This window comes from Callionymus lyra, chromosome 3 (genome assembly GCF_982586985.1).
Source record: "Callionymus lyra chromosome 3, fCalLyr1.hap1.1, whole genome shotgun sequence".
Classification (NCBI taxonomy): domain Eukaryota; kingdom Metazoa; phylum Chordata; class Actinopteri; order Syngnathiformes; family Callionymidae; genus Callionymus; species Callionymus lyra.
In genome coordinates, this window is record NC_141820.1 from 13,678,282 (window position 1) to 13,698,124 (window position 19,843).

Here is a 19,843-nt window from a genome sequence, read left to right on the forward strand (position 1 = left end):
ATATTATCATATTAATGTAAAATTATTTTATTTGTATTGTTTTAGAAAACAAAAATAAATCAACTCTTCGTTAACTAACTGTAGGTTTTCATTTGATCCGCTAGATGGCGACAACGTTATCAAAAGTCGAACTTCGTTTCAAAAACATTAGCTCGTTAATTTAACTTAAATGTGTTTATTTTTATCAATAAAGTGACTAAACTGTCGCACATAGATAAAATAAATTAATCGGATACTGCTACATTTATTTAAATAAATAATACTTTTACTAAATATACCTCTTTATGCAAATGAAAATATACCAAATAGAAAAGTTTTCTTTAACCCCCTCCTGTCCCCCCGCCCCCAAATCTGATATGCAATTTATTCTTATGTGTTTGTATGTTTATTATTATTATTGTAATTTATTTATTTTGTATATTTGAATGTATCCTGTTTCATAAAAAAAAAAAAATTATGTTTTTGATCTGATTTCTTTTAGTGTTCACTAAGCCTTTTTGTACTTTGAAAACAAAGAAATTCAGATTATTTAACTAAAAACTAATAAATCACAGATATTCCGATTAGTCAAAACTCAATGTCCAGGGGCCAAATCCGGTACTTTTATGTGTGTGTAGTTAGTTGAGTAATGAGTGTGTATGATGCACTGAGTTGACAAAACATATATATATATTTTTTTATTTACTTGTTCTTTTACTGCTTCAAGTGAGCAGGAAAATGAGTCTCAACTAGACTCATCGAAGTTACTCACATTTGAGATCTTATTCTTTCCATCACTGCCTCAAAGAAGTGAAAGAAGTTCTACCAAATCAAATTAAGATATTTGTCTCTTGGCTCAGCTCTTTCTTTCATTACAACACAATATAAAGTCGTTTTAAGATCTTCTATGTTTATTCATTCACCCTTCTTTTTTTTATATCGAAAAAAACATACTTTTGACAATATAAAAGTATGACAATTTAATGACACATAATCTATTTTTTTTCTTCTCTAATTTATCTTCTTTTCGTGGGAGGAAACCAGAGTGACCAGAGGAAACCCATGCATGCAGAGAGTGGGACCATTGTTGAAGAAGGATTTGAACCTGTGACCTCCTTGCTGTTAAATTAATGTTAACTCATTTTTTTCATCTAATTACAGAAAATATTGTTAAACGGATTATTAAAAGTTAGGATGAATTCCGACGGTCAGTGAAGGCACCACAGCAGCTCTGAGACAGAGGTGAGATTGAAACCCTCTTCCTCCGCTGGGTGGGCCTGTTTCTCTAGCACACACACACACACACACACACACACTCACAGAGAGACACACACACACTGTCATTTCGGGCTGGACGCTCAGATCAAGAGCAACAAACTCTCCAAGTCCCTGAAAAATAATGTCTCATTCAAGATTTGGATTTTAAAAATGAAGAACTTCTCGATGATGCTGATGCTGCTGCTGACGCTCTTGATGTGCGTCAGTGCGCAACTTGAGACAGATTTTGATCCAGATTTGACAGATTTCGATTTGGATATTGTAAGTTTTTTAAGTTCTTTAAGCTGTTTATTTTTCTATTTTTTTTCATCGTGTGCTCGATCTTTCCACAGGCTCCACGCAGAGTTCCACGACAAGTGAAACATATATTAACAAAGGTAAAACTATTTTTTATTACTTAAAAAATAACTTTAAAACATATTTAAAGGAAGCTGACTTATTATCCGGTGAATAAACAATATATTTAAGTTCATCTTTGACCTACTTATAGTCGATATTTTTGGGGTGTGACGCACTGAACACTTGCGCCAAGTTCAAGCAGATGTTTTGTTTGAGTCATAAATGCTCTGGAGATAAAAACCGCAGCATTTTAATGTTTTTGTTTTGAACAGGAAGTCAAACCTCACATCCAGGAGCTGTCCATCAAGACCACCATCATCTCCCGCTATGCCTTCACCGCGGTGTACTGCGCCATGTTGAACCGACACTCGGCCGCTGCTGACGGCGTGTTTCACTTCCAGCTGCCGGCGGACGCTTATGTGTCCAACCTCACCATGTGAGAGCAGAACACCCCTTAGAAGGAGTACATACAAGAGTACCACGAGTATACTTGTTTTATACTAGAGTTAAAGTTGTATACTTGAAGTCTACTTTTGACATTCCTGAGCAAAAATAACTATATTAAAGTGTACTACGAGTATACTTATCTTATACTAAAATTAAAGCATTATACTAGACGTTCACTTTTGACATTCCTTAGCAAAAATAACTATATTCAAGTGTACTATGAGTATACTTATTGTATACTAAAATTAAAGTAGGATACCTGAAGTTTACTTTTGACATTCCTTGGCAAAATAAGTATATTCAAGTGTGAGTACGTTTATTTTTTAGTAAAGTAAAGTTGTATACTTGAAGTTTACTTTTGACATTCCTTAGCAAAAATAACTATATTCAAGTGTACTATGAGTATACTTATTTTATACTAAAATGAAAGTAGGATACCTGAAGTTTACTTTTGACATTCCTTGGCAAAATAAGTATATTCAAGTGTGAGTACGTTTACTTTTTAGTAAAGTAAAGTTGTATACTTGAAGTTTACTTTTGACATTCCTTAGCAAAAATAACTATATTCAAGTCTAATATGAGTATATTTGTTTTATACTAAAATTAAAGTTGTATAATTGAAGTTTACTTTTGAAATTCCTTAGAAAAAAACAAGTATATTCAAGTGTACTATGAGTATGCTTGTTTATACTAAGGTTAAAGTTGTATACTTGAAGTCTACTTTTGACATTTCTTGGCAAAAATAACTTTATTCAAGTGTACTATGAGTATACTTGTCTTATACTAAAATTAAAGTTATATACTTGAAGTTTACTTTTGACATTCCTTAGCAAAAATAACTATATTCAAGTGTACTATGAGTATACTCATTTTATACTAAAATTAAAGTAGAATACTTGAAGTTTACTTTTGACATTCCTTAGCAAAAACAACTATATTCAAGTGTACTATTAGTATACTTGTGTTATACTAAAGTTAAAGTTGTATACTAGAAGTTTACTTTTGACATTCCTTGGCAAAATAAGTATATTCAAGTGAAATATGAGTACATTTACTTTTTAGTAAAATAAAGTAGTATACTTGAAGTTTACTTTTGACATTCCTTAGCAAAAAAACTATATTCAAGTGTACTATGAGTATATTTGTTTTATACTAAAAATAAAGTTGTATACTTGAAGTTCACTTTTGACTTTCCTTAGCAAAAATAACTATATTAAAGTGTACTATGAGTATACCAATTTTAAACTTAAATTCAAGTAGTATACTTGAAGTTTACTTTTGACATTCCTTGGCAAAATAACTATATTCAAGTGTACTATTAGTATACTTGTTTTATATACTAAAGTTAAAGTTGTATACTTGAAGTTCACTTTGACTTCTTATAGCAACAAGAAGTATATTCAAGTATTCTATGAGTATTATTATTTTATACTATAATTAAAATTGTATACTTTAAATTTGTCTTTTGACATTCCTTGGCAAAAATAAGTATATCAAGTGTACTATGTGTATATTTATTTTATACTGAAATTAAAGCAGCTCTCGGAGGTTTTGGGTACCTTGACTTACACTGGTAGTAAAGATATAACTATAATTGAAAGTATACTTCTGTTAACTTAACCCTTGTGTTGTCTCTGGGTCAAAGTGACTCGAAGGCCTGAAAACAAAATGTATTTGTTTGTTTGTGTCCCCTGAGATAACACGAATGTTAAAATGTTTCCATTTAGTCTGTAGAAGTATCAAATTACTACACTCTTAGTACACTACAATTACCTGACTATACTTTCTATGCTTAAAGATGATACACATTTACTTTAAGTGTACTACTTTTTGCTATAGGATGCTTTGAAAATCTTCTGGTTAAATAAAATAAATAAATATTTTTCCCTTCATCAAACATTCAGGATGGAGAAGAAGCTACTTTCTTAACCCTTGTGTTATCTCTGGGTCAAAGTGACCCCGAGGCCCTTGAAAAAATGTGTTTGTGGTATCCCTTGTGTTGTCTCTGGGTCAAGGTAAACAACCTCCATCACTGCATATGTATTTATGGTAGCCTGAGACAATACAAGGGATACCACAAACACATTTGTCACTTTGACCTGGAGATAACACAAGGGATGACATAATCCATAAACTCACCAACTATTGGAAGATATTAATTGAAGTATATTAAAGTAGCATTTAGTTTGAGAAAAGTACTGTAAACTTAATAAATAAGTACATTTGGAATAAATTTCTTAATTTGATAAACAGGTAGTGTTGAGTTTTTTTCAACTTCCTTCCTGTCTCTTCGTCGTCTGACTAACCAACTGAAAAAAAGCCATCCCCAATAAATTCGGGGAACAAGGTGGTAACCATGGCGACGCTTACAAAGTGCTTCCTGGAGAGTGAACACGTTTTACACGCCGGCAACATGGAACAACAGGATCTCGTCTACAAAATTCCAACTTTTGTCCCAAACAGGAATCATGGTTAAGCCGTGACAATAGTCGGGAGTTTCCTTTTTTTAATCCTCCACCTTTGCCCCCTTGAACCAGGATCATCGGGGGGCGTGTCTACCAGAGCGAGGTCAAGCCGAAGGAGAAGAGGGTCAGACAACAAAATGGGAACGGCAGAAACAAAGAGTCAAGTGACACAAGGTGAGTGTGTGGCCTCTCCCGTCTCGCTGGTATTCTTGTTTATATTCTGGTTTCCTGCTTGGATTCTGAAAGATTTGGTGATTTTCATGTCGTCTACGGAACAGATGAGAACATTTGTTACATCATCACTTACTCGCCCCGCCTCGTGGAGGCTGCCCTCTGTATAACATCTGGATTTTTACAGTTACACCTATATCTCGTTTCTCTTCACAATCCAAACTTACTTTTTAGTTTGACTTTTCATCTGGTCTGGAACTGTTGAACAAATGTTTGATGGTAAAGTCTAATTACAAGTTTAACATGTATTTTAATATACAGTCGTGTTAGTGATTCACCGAACTCTCGCTCCAACTTTATAGTTGACAACATTTAGCCCCAAAATAATACTGATAGAACTTAACTAAATCTGTCACAATTAAGAAAATATATCCCCAAAATAATACTCCCAGAACTTTACTTGGGCTGGCGCAATTGACACATTTGGCTCAAAAAATAATACTGACAGAATCTACCAGGTCTGGCGTAATTGACAGATTTAGCTCCGAAATAATACTGACAGAACTCTACTGCGTCTGGCATAATTGACACATTTATTCCCAAAATAATACTGAAAGAACTTCATTAGGTTGGGCACAATTGACAAATTTGGCTCCAAAATAATACCGAAATAACTTTACCAGGTCTTCCTCAATTGACACATTTAGTCCCAAAATAATACTGACAGAACTTCACTAGGTCTCGCACAATTGACAAAATGTAGCCCCAAAATTATACAGAGAGAACTTTACTCCGTCTTTCACAATTGACGAAGTTCTGCACATAAATAATACTTATTGAATATTACTTAGACTGTTACAATTGACAAAATTGTGCACCAACATAACACTGACAGAACTACTGTGTGTCACAATCTTCAAAATGTTGCCCTTAAATAATACTGATTGATCATAAATCATTCTATCACAATTGATCAAATATATCCACCAAAAAACTGACAGATCAGAACATTTATCCCAAAATCTAATACTGACAGAACTTTACTAGGTCTGCCTATTACTATTGACAACATTTATCCCCAAAATAATCCTGAAAGAAGAAGACAGAGACAGTCATAATCGACCAAATTTAGAAGTAAATAAATAGTTTTGTCATTTAATTAATTCAGACCAGGGACAAAGTGTCTTACTTACTTTCTTACTTACTTAACTAGTTTTTGGACATTGGGACATTACCTTATTATCTGTAAATGAAACAAATGGAAAAAAGTAGTTTTTATTGTATATCATATTTCTGAAATATTTCAAATCACATTTTTTAGTGATGTGTTGATGAGGCTTCATGAAACAGTTGATGAGGTATCATGATACAGTGTCTTCATTTTGAAAGAGCACTAGATGTCACTCTCTACTTTTTAATCTGTGACTCTGATCTACTAAACCAATGAAATCTCACATCATTTTTAAACTGAGAGTGACATCTAGTGGTCTTTCAAAATGAAGACACTGTATCATGATACCTCACCAGCCGTTTCATGATACGTTATCCTCACATTAAAAATATTTTGTAATTTAAAGGTACTTTTTTTTTAAAGGTAATTGAATATACTTGTTCCCTTTATTTCGCCCTGGCAGTCCTGAACCCGAGGTGTTCCGAATGTCCGCCAGCATCCCGGGTCGCAACAGGGCCGTGTTCCTCCTCACCTACGAGGAACTCCTGCAGCGACGCCTGGGTCGCTACGAACACGTGACCAGCCTGCGACCGCTGCAGTTGGTGAGCCGCCTCAGCCTGGACGTGACCATCGTGGACCAGCCCCCCATCACAGACCTGGAGGTGCTGCCTCTGCGCAGCAACAGGGGCAACGGTGGCTCCAAAGCAGCAGGTATTACTATTGTTTGAAGAAAACCCTTTTATGGATTCCATCAGATCACAACTGTTCCTTTTCTAGAGCGACCGGTCACCACCGCGGTCAAACACGACAAGAACGTCTGCAGGATCACCTTCAATCCGAACATAGTCCAGCAGGCGAAGATCACCACCAACGGCAACCTGGGAGACTTCGTGATCCGCTACGACATCCAGAGAGACATGGGTATCGGAGACATTCAAGTGAGTCATCAATCTTACAGACACACGAAAGTGAAATCCTGTATTTCCTTCCCAGCTGTTGGATCAGCTGCCACTGTCTCGCTCTCTCACGTACATTAACAAGTGCTCTGTTTTCTGTCTTTTTCTAAGGTTTTAAACGGACATTTCGTTCACTACTTTGCTCCCAAAGACCTTCCCGCGGTCCCTAAGAACGTGGTGTTTGTGATTGACAGCAGTGCGTCCATGGTGGGGACCAAGATCCGACAGGTAAGGCAACGAGTTCCAAAGATGTTCGTTATATTAATCCACCTTTTTTTGTCCGGTTCATTTCATCAATGAGTGGAAAAAATGTAGAACAAAACTCCCCCAAACTAGTTAAATAATAAATGATGCCTTTGACATCACATTATTTATATATACTTCTAAAATATACAATACAAATACATTTTTTACAATAAGTTATTTCCACCCAAGAGTTCAAACATAAATACTAGGGATGTGTGTATTCAATCTGGCGATACTACGATACAGGGAACAATATATTGCAATATATAGTGATACTGTAGTAAAAAGGGATATATTTGTAGTATTGTCAAGGACTTCACTCTTGAAAAAGTTGTAACTGTTTGTTTTGAAAACCGAAATATGCCAAAACACAAGCTTTGAAAGCTGCTGGAGTAGACTGTATCCTCTAGTTCTCAGCCATCGCCAGGAATTCATTATTCCTTTAGCTGCTGGGACATAAAGACTGCTCCTTGAAGTTTAATTGCGACACAAAAATGAAAAAAAGGTATAAATATTCGTAAATAAAATATTAAAAAAAAACAACCACTGTATTTTATAGACACTTTGTTAAACATAAATGATAAAATTACTTTGATAAAAATGTAATATGATTTGAAAGCCAAAATAAATTTGAAGAAGAAAATGCATTTGCTCTTTTTGGTAGTTACAAAGTGATAATGTGGTGATGAGGTTTCATGAAACAGTTGTAGTGTATCATGATACAGTGACTTTATTTTGAGAGACCACTAGATGGCGCTCTTTGAAAATGATGCCATCAGTTTTATGAAGCCTCATCAACACGTCACTAGTTAAATGGATGCTTTAAGCTTAACCTTAACAACCCATCAAATGTAAGTGATAGTGAAACAGTTTAAAATGATTTATTTTACTATTTATTCTACTATTTACTTCCTTTTTACTATTATGTGGAGTTAATTTATTTTTAACAGATTACTTGCTAGTTAAACTAGTGGACAACACTTTTTATATATTGAAGACTATAATCTAAATTCTATAAATCCCTGATTAAATAGCCCTAATAACACCCTTTTCGACTTTTAAACTCGGATCGAGAACCTTCTCATGACATTGAGAAAATACCACGAGTGTACAGTGAAGCTCTCGAGCAACACATGTATCAGGAATTTCACTCACAGATACCGTAAAAGCAGATTCCAAAACCTCTCCATGAAAAGCGATTAAAATCCCGTTTCACCTCAGATACAAATAGGGAATATCAGAGCAGAAACCTGAGCCTCCACCCCCGTCATCCCCACGCTGGGATACCACCATCACACATGTCCTCCTTCTGCAACACAATGCCTGGTCACACACACACACACACACAACAGCTGCTGTAATCCTACAAAAAAAAGTGAAAAACACTCTGCGGGACGAAAAAAAAGTGGAAACACACATGACAAGGGTGATCTGTGAAGGAGGAAGGTCAGCTTTGATGGAGTCATGGAACTATCCCGACATCTGAATGCTCCACCCCCCCACTCATGACCAAACCTAAGTGGGCTGCATGAAGAGCTCGAGTGTGTTTGGGTTTGTCGTCACAATACATGGTTTCTACTGCGGGTCAGTGTCGGGCTCTGACCCTTGTTTAACACTGACTATGTATGAGCTCGTCTATGAACCTTCATCTAAACACACAAAGACATCATCTCCATATGGTGCAGTGATATCTTCTTCTTCACTCCTGCTCCCTCAGACCAAAGACGCCTTGTTCACCATCTTGAGGGACCTTCGTCCCGGAGACAGATTCAACTTCGTCAGCTTCTCCAACAGGATCAAAGTCTGGCAGCCGAACGGTCTGGTCCAGGTCACGCCTCTGAACATCAGAGACGCCAAGAAGTTCATCTACATGTTGATGCCCAGCGGAGGTGAGAGGTCCATGACACCCGAGACCTACTTCTTCATACTAGCCATGGGTTAACGAGGCTTCATGAAACAGTTGACGAGGTATCATGATACAGGGTTTACATTTGGAAAGACCACTAGATGGCGCTCTCAGTTTTAAAATGGTCTTTCAAAATGAAGACACTGTACCATGATACTTAAACCCATCACTACTTCCTTCTGTCTTTTTCATGTTTGTTGTATTGTGTGCTGTGTATTTGCATTATTTAAAAATCGACAGTGCGCCCTAAGTAATATTTTACGATGCCGCAACGGAGGCTCCATAGTATTCCTCTGCCAGGCTAAATTGTATTACTACAGGACAGGGGCGGGAAATTAAAATTCTTCAGGGCCACATTAAATTCTGTGAATGTTGTTAGGGGCCATCAAGCAAAACAAATCCCTAAAAAATAAAGACATGCGTCATTAGGCTGTGAATTTTATTAAGCTAAATAAGCTGCAATGTTATTCTTGTAAAGATTGTTTTTTTTCAAAACGTTTCTTCAATTAACGTAAAAACAATTTTTTGAGGGATTAATATATACTCGAAAAATTACATACAAAAAGGAGGGAAGCGTTATGTGAAAATGTAAATTTATAATAAATACATTTGTTAATGCGTTTGAACCATTTATACATGATCATACTTTGACGCTAAGTAGTATCACTCCATGAGGCAGCACGAAAGTTTCCTAGTATTACTCCACAAGGCTCCGTCGCATTGCAAGGCATTCGCGGTATTAACATTAACAAAAAGGTTTTGTTGGAATACTCCTCAATGCTCCACTGTACCAGGATGGTTCTTAATATTACTCCACAAAACTTCTTAGTATTACTCCACAAAGCTTCGTAGTATTACTCCACGAGGCTCCGTCGCACTTCAAGGCATTCGTGGTATTATTTCACAAGGCTCTGCAACAAGCGGAAGGTTTCGTTGGAATACTCTGCAAGGCTACGCTGTACCGTGAAGCTTCGTAGTATTACTTCACAAGGCTCCGTCGCACTGCAAGGCATTCATGGTATTATTCCTAAAGGCTCTGCAACGAAACGAAAGGTTTTGTTGGAATACTCCTCAAGGCTCCGCTGTTCCAGGATGCTTCTTAGTATTACTCCACGAGGCATTGTAGTATTACTCCACGAGGCTTCATAGTATTACTCCACGAGGCTTCGTAGTATTATTCCACAAGGCTCCGTCGCACTGCAAGGCATTCGTGGTATTATTTCACAAGCCTCTGCAACAATCGGAAGGTTTAGTTGGAATACTCGGCAAGGCTACGCTGTACCGTGAAGCTTCTTAGTAGTACTCCACGAGGCTTCTTAGTAGTACTCCACAAGGCTTCGCAGTATTACTCCGCCAGGCTCCACCGCACTACTGCGAGGCTTCGTAGTATCACTCCGCAAGGCTCCGCCATAAGCGCAAGGTTTCGTAGTACTTCTTATGAAGCCACATAGTAGTACACTGTGAGGGTCAACTGCACCGCTTCATAGTCAGGGGCCTCACAGAGTATTACTAAATAGCTGCACCGCGTCTATCAGTCAAGCAGTAGAACCTTATAATCTGGTCAACTTATATATTCACATGGAACTGTTCATTTATCCTGCACCTCATAGTCCGAAATGTACGGTATATCCTCATAAAAAATGTCAATCATATCTCCAGGCACCAACATCGACGACGCCATGAAGACGGGCTCCAAACTCCTCCAGCATTACCTCTCGGGCCCCGACGCCAGCCCCAACAGCGTGTCCCTCATCATCTTCCTCACGGACGGTCGACCGACGGTAGGGGAACTCAAGGCCACCACCATCCTGGGAAACACTCGCTCGGCGGTGGAGGAGAAGTTCTGCGTCTTCACCATCGGGCTCGGCAACGACGTGGACTACAGGCTGCTGGAGCGCATGGCTCTGGAGAACTGTGGGATGATGAGGCGCATTCACGAGGAGGCGGACGCCAGCGCCATGCTCAAGGGGTAGGAACCGATAATTGCATTTACAATGTTTGAGTGGCCCTGATCCCGATATCTTAAGACCGAAAGAAACTGTTTGAACATTTAGATTACTAGCCTCTCTGTTACAGTTTTACTGGGGAAGGGCAACTTGATCAGGTCAAGGGAAGGGGGTACAAATTGGGCAAAGGACCCCGTAAAAATCCCAATATGTCCAATTTTCATTGAATTCAAAGTGTATGTATTCCATAATAAGTGAAGGTGATCTCCGGAATTTCACCTCCTTTTGATTGTAAAGGGGGCCGAAGACCCCCATGAAAATTCAAATGCATACATATTCCATGAAATGTAAACCATATTTAATGCAGATTAAATAAGGATATATATATATATATATATATATATATATATATATATATATATATATATATATATATATATATTGAGCTTAATTAAGCAATTATAAGGCCCATAATCCATGAATTTATTCTCTTCTCTCTTCCCCCACAATTTGGTGTGGTCACAATTTGTAGCCTAGACAATATAAGGCCATAATAACTGGTGTCTGATGAGGGGTATATTCACACTGTAAGTAAAAAAAAGTGTCATTTCTGGGTGAGTAGAATCAACTGAATCCCATGTCTCTAGTACTGCAGAAAACTGACCAGAAAATGTTTCCTTCAACTGAGAAACATGTCTAAACTTAGGAAAATGTTGTCACAACATGAGCTTGAAATTCATGTGTTTGTGTCTTCTCGTTTAAACTATTGCAACAGTTTGTTTTCATGTCTTAACAAGAAGGAGCTGTATCACCTGCAGTAAATACAAAACTCTGCAGCGAGAATTCTGACCCGCTCTAGTAGAAGAACTCACATTTCTCCGACCCTTAAAAATCTTCACTGGCTGCCAGTTTCTTTCAGGATTAACTTTAAAATTCTGGTTCTTACTTTCAGATCTATTCATGGTCAGACCTAACATCAGTGATCTGATCCAGCCTTACACCCCAGCTCGGGCTCTGAGGTCTGTGGATCAGAATCTACTGATGGAACGATCTTCCTCTCCCTCTGTGTTTGATGGATCTACTGATTCCTTCAAGAAACATCTTAAGACATTTTTATTTGTACAGGATTTTCCTTGATTTTCTGGAACTCCTGTGTTTGTCTCTGTGTTATCTGGGCCTTTTAAGTATATATTTTATTGAGTATTGTTTTGATTGTTTAAGCGCTTTGTGACCCTGGTCTGGAAAAGCACTCTATAAATATAAATGACTTACTTACTTACTTATGGTCAAGGGATGGTTAAGTACTAGTAGGAAGGTATATGGAATACGCCAGGTGAAGGTGTTTGGTTTGATAAGTTTACCAGTTCTAGATACATCCAGCTGAGACAAGTAGATAGAGAGTTTGAGAAGTATATAAGTAGTCTAATATGTAGTATACGTCTTTATTAATGAATGGCTGTATGAAGGAACAAAGATGTGATGATGGACCAAATTGCACCATGGTCTTACCTCTTGGATCAACTTGATGAAGAAGCCTAAGGCTAAAACAGCAACCCTTTCTTCTCCATGTCCTTCAACTTCCTTTGGCTCTCCTACACACTCAGACACACAAGGTGTTTGTTCGGCCCGGGCAGGAATGTGTGTGTGTATGTGTTGTGAAACCTGCGTCTGAGTATGTGTGTGGGGTTAACTGATAGGGCCACAGATAATGGGCCTGGTTCAGCTTGAGCAAACATGCTGCTTAAAAGGTGAGGTGGTTTATCGTGCGGCCGGACAGAAGGCACACATATATGTACCTGTATATACAATCTTGTCGGATTGTTCTACACAGTCTGTGACAATATATGAGCAGGGAGATGGTCGTGTTCCTTCAGCGATAACATGTTTCCCGTTGATAGTCAAAGTCTGCCTGGAGGCTGGATGTGCAACCATCAGTCCAAAAGTAATTTGGAACAATATCTTAAGAGGTCGTATTCTCCAGTGATGGGTTGATGAGGCTTCATGAAGTAAGTAAGTAAGTAAGTAAGTAAGTAAGTAAGTAAGTTAGTAAGTACGTAAGTAGGTAAGTAAGTACGTAAGTAAGTAAGTACGTAAGTAAGTAAGTAAGTATGTAAGTAAGTAAGTAAGTTAGTACGTAAGTAAGTAAGTAAGTAAGTACGTAAGTAAGTAAGTAAGTAGGTAAGTTAGTAAGTACGTAAGTACGTAAGTAAGTAAGTAAGTAAGTACGTAAGTAAGTAAGTACGTAAGTACGTAAGTAGGTAAGTAAGTACGTAAGTAAGTAAGTAAGTTAGTACGTAAGTAAGTAAGTAAGTAAGTACGTAAGTAAGTAAGTAAGTAAGTAAGTAAGTAAGTAAGTAAGTAAGTAAGTAAGTAAGTACGTAAGTAAGTAAGTAAGTAAGTATGTAAGTACGTAAGTAAGTAAGTAAGTAAGTACGTAAGTAAGTAAGTAAGTAAGTAAGTACGTAAATACGTAAGTAAGTAAATAAGTAAATAAGTAAATAAGTAAGTAAGTAAGTAATAATTATTTGTAAAGGGTATTTCTAGACCAGGGTCACAAAATGTCAAAAGCAATACACATTAAAAACTTCTAAAAGGCCCACTGATGTAAGGAGGAGTCTGACCATGAATAGATCTGAAAGTAAGAATTGTTTTAATTTATCCCGAAAGAAACTGGCAGCTAGTGAAAAGTTTTAAGGATCGGGGAAATGTGAGTTCTCCTACTAGAGCAGGTCTGAATTCTAGCTGCAGTGAAAACAACATAATATATTGCCTTCATTTTGAAAAGCCACTAGATGACACTCCCACTATAAGAAGAAATGATAAATGAATGCATCTTTATTCTCTTCTAGGTTCTATGATGAGATCGGAACACCTTTACTGTCCGACATAAGGATCAACTACACCGAAGACTCAGTTCAATACGTAACTCAGCACTTCTTCAATAACTACTTCAACGGCTCGGAGATCGTCGTGGCCGGCAAACTGGCCAATCAGAGCGCAGAATCGCTGCACGTCCAGGTCACCGCCAGCAACAACGACAAAACCATCATCCTGGAGACGGACGTCCCACTGAGACACCGACAGATGGAGACGGAGAAGCAAGTGAAGGACGCCTCGGCGGCCCTCGCGGCGGCTAAACCGCTAGGGTCGGTCAGCTTGGGTTCGATGGCGGGGGATTTCGTGGAGCGCCTTTGGGGATTCCTGAGCGTCAAGGAGGGTCTTCGCTCGAGGCTGCGAAGCCAGACCAGCAGAGAACGGGAAGATCTCACCCAACAGGCCACCAATTTGTCCCTGGCCTATCACTTTCTCACCCCTCTCACCAACCTGGTGGTGGAGCGGCCGGAGGTTTTGGCAGACGGTACGATGGCCCCGACGCCCACCCTCCCACCTGTCCCAGGTGAGGCCACGGATAACTTCAACGAACTTCCTGGCGAAAGTGACGACGGAAACCTGGAGAAGAAGAAAGCTGAAAGGCAGAGTCTCACTCTGAGCAACAAGATAGGTAAGAGATTCAAAGGTTTGCGATGTCTTGTATAGTACAACTATAATATATATATATATATATATATGTACAGTATACAGTTGACATGTATAATCCTTTATACAGGCAGGTTTGAGCGATTACCAGCCAAGAAATCTGTCACCATCTCAAAAACATCCGGTAAGACATCCCTTCTTATATTCAACATTAACTTCAGATGTGATTTTAGACAGCAATCTTCAAACTTGTGTTACGGTCTCAAGTCATAGTACGTGGGCCAAAGGGTTGGTCGTCTCAAAATGGAAAGAAGATTCACGGTCATGTTGATATGGTGACCTGGAAAGATGTCAGAGTTAAAGGTAAAATAAGCGACAGAGATAATGGATGTCAACAATATGAGTGAAACTGATGTAAACGAAAAAGGAATTTGTTTGTTAAAGGAAGATATGCAAAGGTGTAATTAAGATCATTTTAGCCTCGGTTGAATATAGATGTTTGGCCCAGAAGTTGGCCTAGTAAAAAAAAGAATTGTGGCCCCTGACCAAGACCCCTCGACATAAGAGAGTTTTGAAAGGTAGACTGAGAGTACACGCCGTAACCTGTAATTTCAACCTTCTTCTGGCTGCAGCCTGAACTTGAGGCGTTCAGGGGACGCCACTGATGATGACTTAGGGAGAGGAAAGAAGTCGGAGGGTCTAATTGAAATACCAACGGCATCATTACGTGACGCTCGGGGAACATGCAAGCGCGCGTTCACACCGCGGGTGAATTGGAAAGACACGGTTGGAAGAAGAAAAAAAAAAAAGGAGTCCATTTGAAGCAGGACTAATAACCCTGTCATTACTGATGCTCTATCATCTAGTCTTATCAGTAGCACCACTGATCTTCAATGGTTCTCACAAGTCTGCAGACGGATATTCATCTACGGATGTATTTACAGCAGCGTATCAAGTGCATCGGGAAGGTTTACTAATTTGCTCACACAACAATGTAGAATCAAAGTAGGTTTATGTTCGTGTTGATATAGTGATTTGTCAAGATACCGGTGAATTACTTAAGTTAAGTAACAGAGATTAAGGTGGTCTTAACCATAGATTGAGGGGGATTAAAAGAGATAATGCAGATTTAAGTGTTGGGGACGTTTCCATTCAAACAATAGTTTACTTATTTTATTTTAGTTTAATTCTATAGTTGTTGTTTTTTTTGCAAGGACCGCCAATCAAGGCCCAGGGGCCTAATCAGGCCTGCCAAGTCAGTTTTTGTGGCCCGTCGGAATGTTTGCTCAAAATCAAAGTAGATGATTGTTGATGTTAATATGGCGACCTATAAAGATGCCAGTGATGGATAAGATATTGTGACTAGAATTATACAGGGACTTACAATAACAGTAAAACAGAGGTTGATTGTGAATTTGATTCTCTCGGTGAAAGACAGTTTGGCAAAAGATTTTGGCCCCACTAGATACAGATGCATCCTTGGGGTCTGCTGGTGACAGTGAGTGCCTGCAAGTGTGTGTCTCAGATAAGTACACATCAACACACATTGTATATGTCCAGCAACCCTACAGTCACTTCTCAGATTAAGTTAATATAGATCCTAAAACATGAATAGGTCAGCGTTAAAGTAAGAATAAAGTGACTCCCGGTACCTTATTTCTTTGTTGCAATGACTCCCTCTGACTGCAATCACTGCAGCCACATGTGCACGATTACTCATACACACTGCTGCACTGACATTTTAGACCAGGGGGTTTAAACTAAATCACAAAAATGGGCAAAAAACTTTTAGCATTCTTGGTCGCAGGTTGGAAAAAACCCTCAGTTTTTTACTGTTTTTTGGAGTCTCTGTGTAATTGTGGATATCCATAATCTCCGTTACTTACCTTAGATTATTCACTAGTATCTTTATAGGTCACTATATCGACATGAACATTAATCTACTTTTGTGATGGAGAAAACCATCCAGAGGGCCACATAAAAAGAGATAGATTTGGTCACTGGGCAATGAGTTTTAGATCTTTCTACCTACCAAATTTCTATGAATTCTGATATTGACATTATGCTAACTAGGCTGTTAGACATACAACTTTTTTTCTTATCCCTTTTCATGGATTTCAAACCTAAACAGTCAAAAGTCTGCCAGAATAGACGTAATTGAGGTGTTTCTCCTGTTGAGTCATTCTATGACTCAGTAGTGGCCTCTGCCATCTTCAACGGTGTGGTCTGCCGGGGGAGCAGCATGACAGCAAAGGATAGGGCTAAACTGGACAGCCTTATTAAGAAGGCCGGTTACGTCCTAGGGCGCCCCCTGGATCCTGTGGAGGAAGTGTCTGGGAGGAGGATACAGAGCAAGCTGGCCTCCATGAGGAAGAACTTATCTCACCCTCTCCAGCACACACTGAGGGCATTGAGGAGCTCCATCAGTGATAGGATGCTCCCTCCCAGGTGTGTGAGGGAGAGGTACCGCAGGTCCTTCCTCCCTGCTGCCATCAGACTCCACAACAAGAACACACCAAGATAATCATTTAACTGCACCTTTCTTGTTATTTTTGTAAATATGATTGTGTATATAATATAGTGCAGATTTATTTTCTATTCTATTTAGATTTTTTCTTTTCTTTTTAATATTTTATTTCTGGGTGTTTTATTTTTTGGCATATTGCTGTTGTTAAATCGAATTTCCCCTCGCGGGACAATAAAAGATTCTGATTCTGATTGATCATCTCCAGCTGATGGTGACCCTCATTTCGTGGTGGACTTCCCTCTGAGCAAGCTGACGGTGTGCTTCAACATCAACGGCGAGCCGGGTCACATTCTTGGTCTGGTGTCGGATCATAAGCACTCTGGTGAGGAGTCACGGCTCAAATCTTATCACGTCACAATCAATCTTATCGGATCCTTGTTTCCTTCGCTCAGGTGTGACCGTGAACGGTAAATTAATCGGCGCTCCAGCTCCACCGGGAAGCCACAAGAGCCAGCGCACCTACTTCAGCACCATCACCATCGTGGTGGATCGACCAAGGCGAGCCTACATCGAGGTGACGCCGAAGAAAGTCATTCTGGACGGACGGGATCGGATGGTTCTGCCCTGTCACACTACAGTCGCAGTGGACAGTGGCGTTCTGTCAGTGGCCATTGTTGGGAAATCGAACGTAACGGTGACCGTTGGAGGGAACATCAGCTTTGTGATCCTGCTTCACCACTACAAGAACCCAGCGCCCTACCAGAGAGACCACCTGGGTTTCTACATCGGGAACAGCAAGGGGCTCTCAGACCACAGTCATGGACTGCTGGGTAAGTAACCTGGAGGACTTGCTTGTTTAAAACTAAACCCTCATTTCCTGTGGGGTGGAACTTCAAATAGTTACTTAACACTAATTAAAAACATTTCAGGAATTTTAGTCATTCCGTAAAATTATGTTTAACTTCCTCCGCAGCTCTACAAATGATAAGGTCACACTTAAATTACGAGGTAAAATAATACATTTGAATGAGTCTATTTTATATTTGAATCAAAGTACTTACAGAAAAAGTATTTATTCAAACTTTATTGACACATTTTTTCAAAAGATTACGCACTCCCCATTTCTTAGTGATGGGTAGATGAGGCTTCATGAAACAGTTGATGAGGTATCATGATACAGTGGGTTCGTTTTGAAAGACCACTAGATGTCACTCTCTGATTTATAATCTTTGGCTCTGATCTACTAATTTAATGAAACCTGGCATCATTTTCAAACAGAGAGTGACATCTAGTGGTCTTTCAAAATGAAGACACTGTATCATGATACCTCATCAACTGTTTCATGAAGCCTCCCATGGTTTGACACAAATATAATAATTGGTTATTCGACTTGAACCTGATGAAGTGTGTTAATGGTCATTTTTATATGTCTGTCCTATAGTTTTGGGTTGATGAGGCTTCATGAAACACCTGATGAGGTATCATGATCCGGTTTTTATTTTTATTTTGAAAGACCACTATATGTTAGTCTGCTTCATAATTGGCTTTGATTTATTCATTCACTGCCATAATTTTCAAACTGAGAATGACATCTAGTGGTCTTTCAAAATGACTGTATCACGATACCTCAACAGCTGTTTCAAGAAACTGTTGATGAGGTATCATGATACAGTTTTTTTTTTTATCTTTGAAAGACCACTAGATGTTACTCTCTGCTTCATTAATTCACTGCCATTATTTTCAAACTGAGAGTGACATCTAGTGGTCTTTCAAAATGACTGTATCATGAAACCTCATCAGCTGTTTCATGAAGCCTCACTTATCCATTAAAAATGGGTTAAACATGGGACTGAAAACACCTTGTCAAGAAACATAGTAAGTAAGTAATAGTTATTTGTAAATGCCTATATACTATATATGTATATATATATATATATATATATATATATATACTAAATATACTGTTGTTTTTTATTAATTCATTTTGAATATTAATAGTATAATCGGATTTTATCTTTTTTCGTTGCGAAACAAAAGAAAGAGATGCAAAGATGCGATAGCTTTCATCGAACTTCCTCACCGCACCACATCAGGAAATAAGCCCTTAAAAAACAACACAAAAATGTTCTTCCTGCTCTCAGGTCAGTTCCTGTACGAGGAGGTGGGTCTGGCCGAGCTTCAAGCAGAAGGACAATCGAAACCTTCAACGGCGCTGAAGGTCAAGGACCGCTCGGTGCCGGTGGTCCAGAAGAGCCGCAGGATCTACGGCGGGACCCAGAGCGTGGACTGCTGGTTCGTCAAGAACAACGCCGCCAAACTCATCGACGGACGCTACGAGGACTACTTGATGTCGCACATGTTCGACACGGGAGAGCGACCGCACACCAACCACACGGAGTGAGACCACCAGTGGACCATGAGAGGTTGTTTAAAACCTCTCAAATCTCACTCGAAAAATGTTATGCTTTTGCCAGATTAACAACTAAAAAAAATACGCGTTCCATTTAGTGGAGAACAACTTTTCACTAAGCAAGGGGGGAAATAACTGGATTTTTTTTCTTTTAAATCTATTTTTTTACCATTTAAAATCTCATTTGTGGTATTTTTTTGTACTAGTTTACCATTTTTTTATTGTGAATAAAAACTACAAAAACTGGATCGTTTGTGTTCGTCTTGTAGTTTTTTTTTCCCACACAGCTAACATTGGCCTTAAAACGTGGCGCCCACAAGATCAAGATCACACCTGGTTACCGCGGCGACCAAACCCCTGGCTAACCAGCCCCTTGTCCCAGCAAACAAACGGGCGGCGTTCCCTGTCATCAGCCCGGGGTCACGAGGTGGCTCCTCCCGCCCACACAGGTGTGCTCCCCCGAGACCGGGGTCCGAAAAAAAAGGTCTGTCATCGCGGAGCTCAGAGCAGGAATCCGTCAACACTCAGTGATTCGGACGTCAGTCATCTTTATTCAGAGATTAAACATACATTCAAGATGAAGCT

At 38.9% G+C, this 19,843-nt stretch overlaps 1 protein-coding gene across 1 annotated transcript; it reads left to right on the forward strand.

Moving 5' to 3' along the window:
- Window positions 1-1,361: 1,361 nt before the first annotated feature.
- itih5 (inter-alpha-trypsin inhibitor heavy chain 5) lies at window positions 1,362-19,648 on the forward strand. Its single transcript, XM_087785722.1, has 14 exons — window positions 1,362-1,518; window positions 1,590-1,634; window positions 1,869-2,032; window positions 4,581-4,682; window positions 6,314-6,561; window positions 6,628-6,788; window positions 6,918-7,034; window positions 8,770-8,941; window positions 10,618-10,927; window positions 13,754-14,406; window positions 14,512-14,565; window positions 17,114-17,230; window positions 17,301-17,678; window positions 18,990-19,648. The coding sequence occupies exons 1-14, from the start codon at window positions 1,408-1,410 to the stop codon at window positions 19,247-19,249; spliced, it is 2,892 nt and encodes a 963-aa protein (XP_087641848.1). The 5' UTR covers window positions 1,362-1,407; the 3' UTR covers window positions 19,250-19,648.
- Window positions 19,649-19,843: the final 195 nt, after the last annotated feature.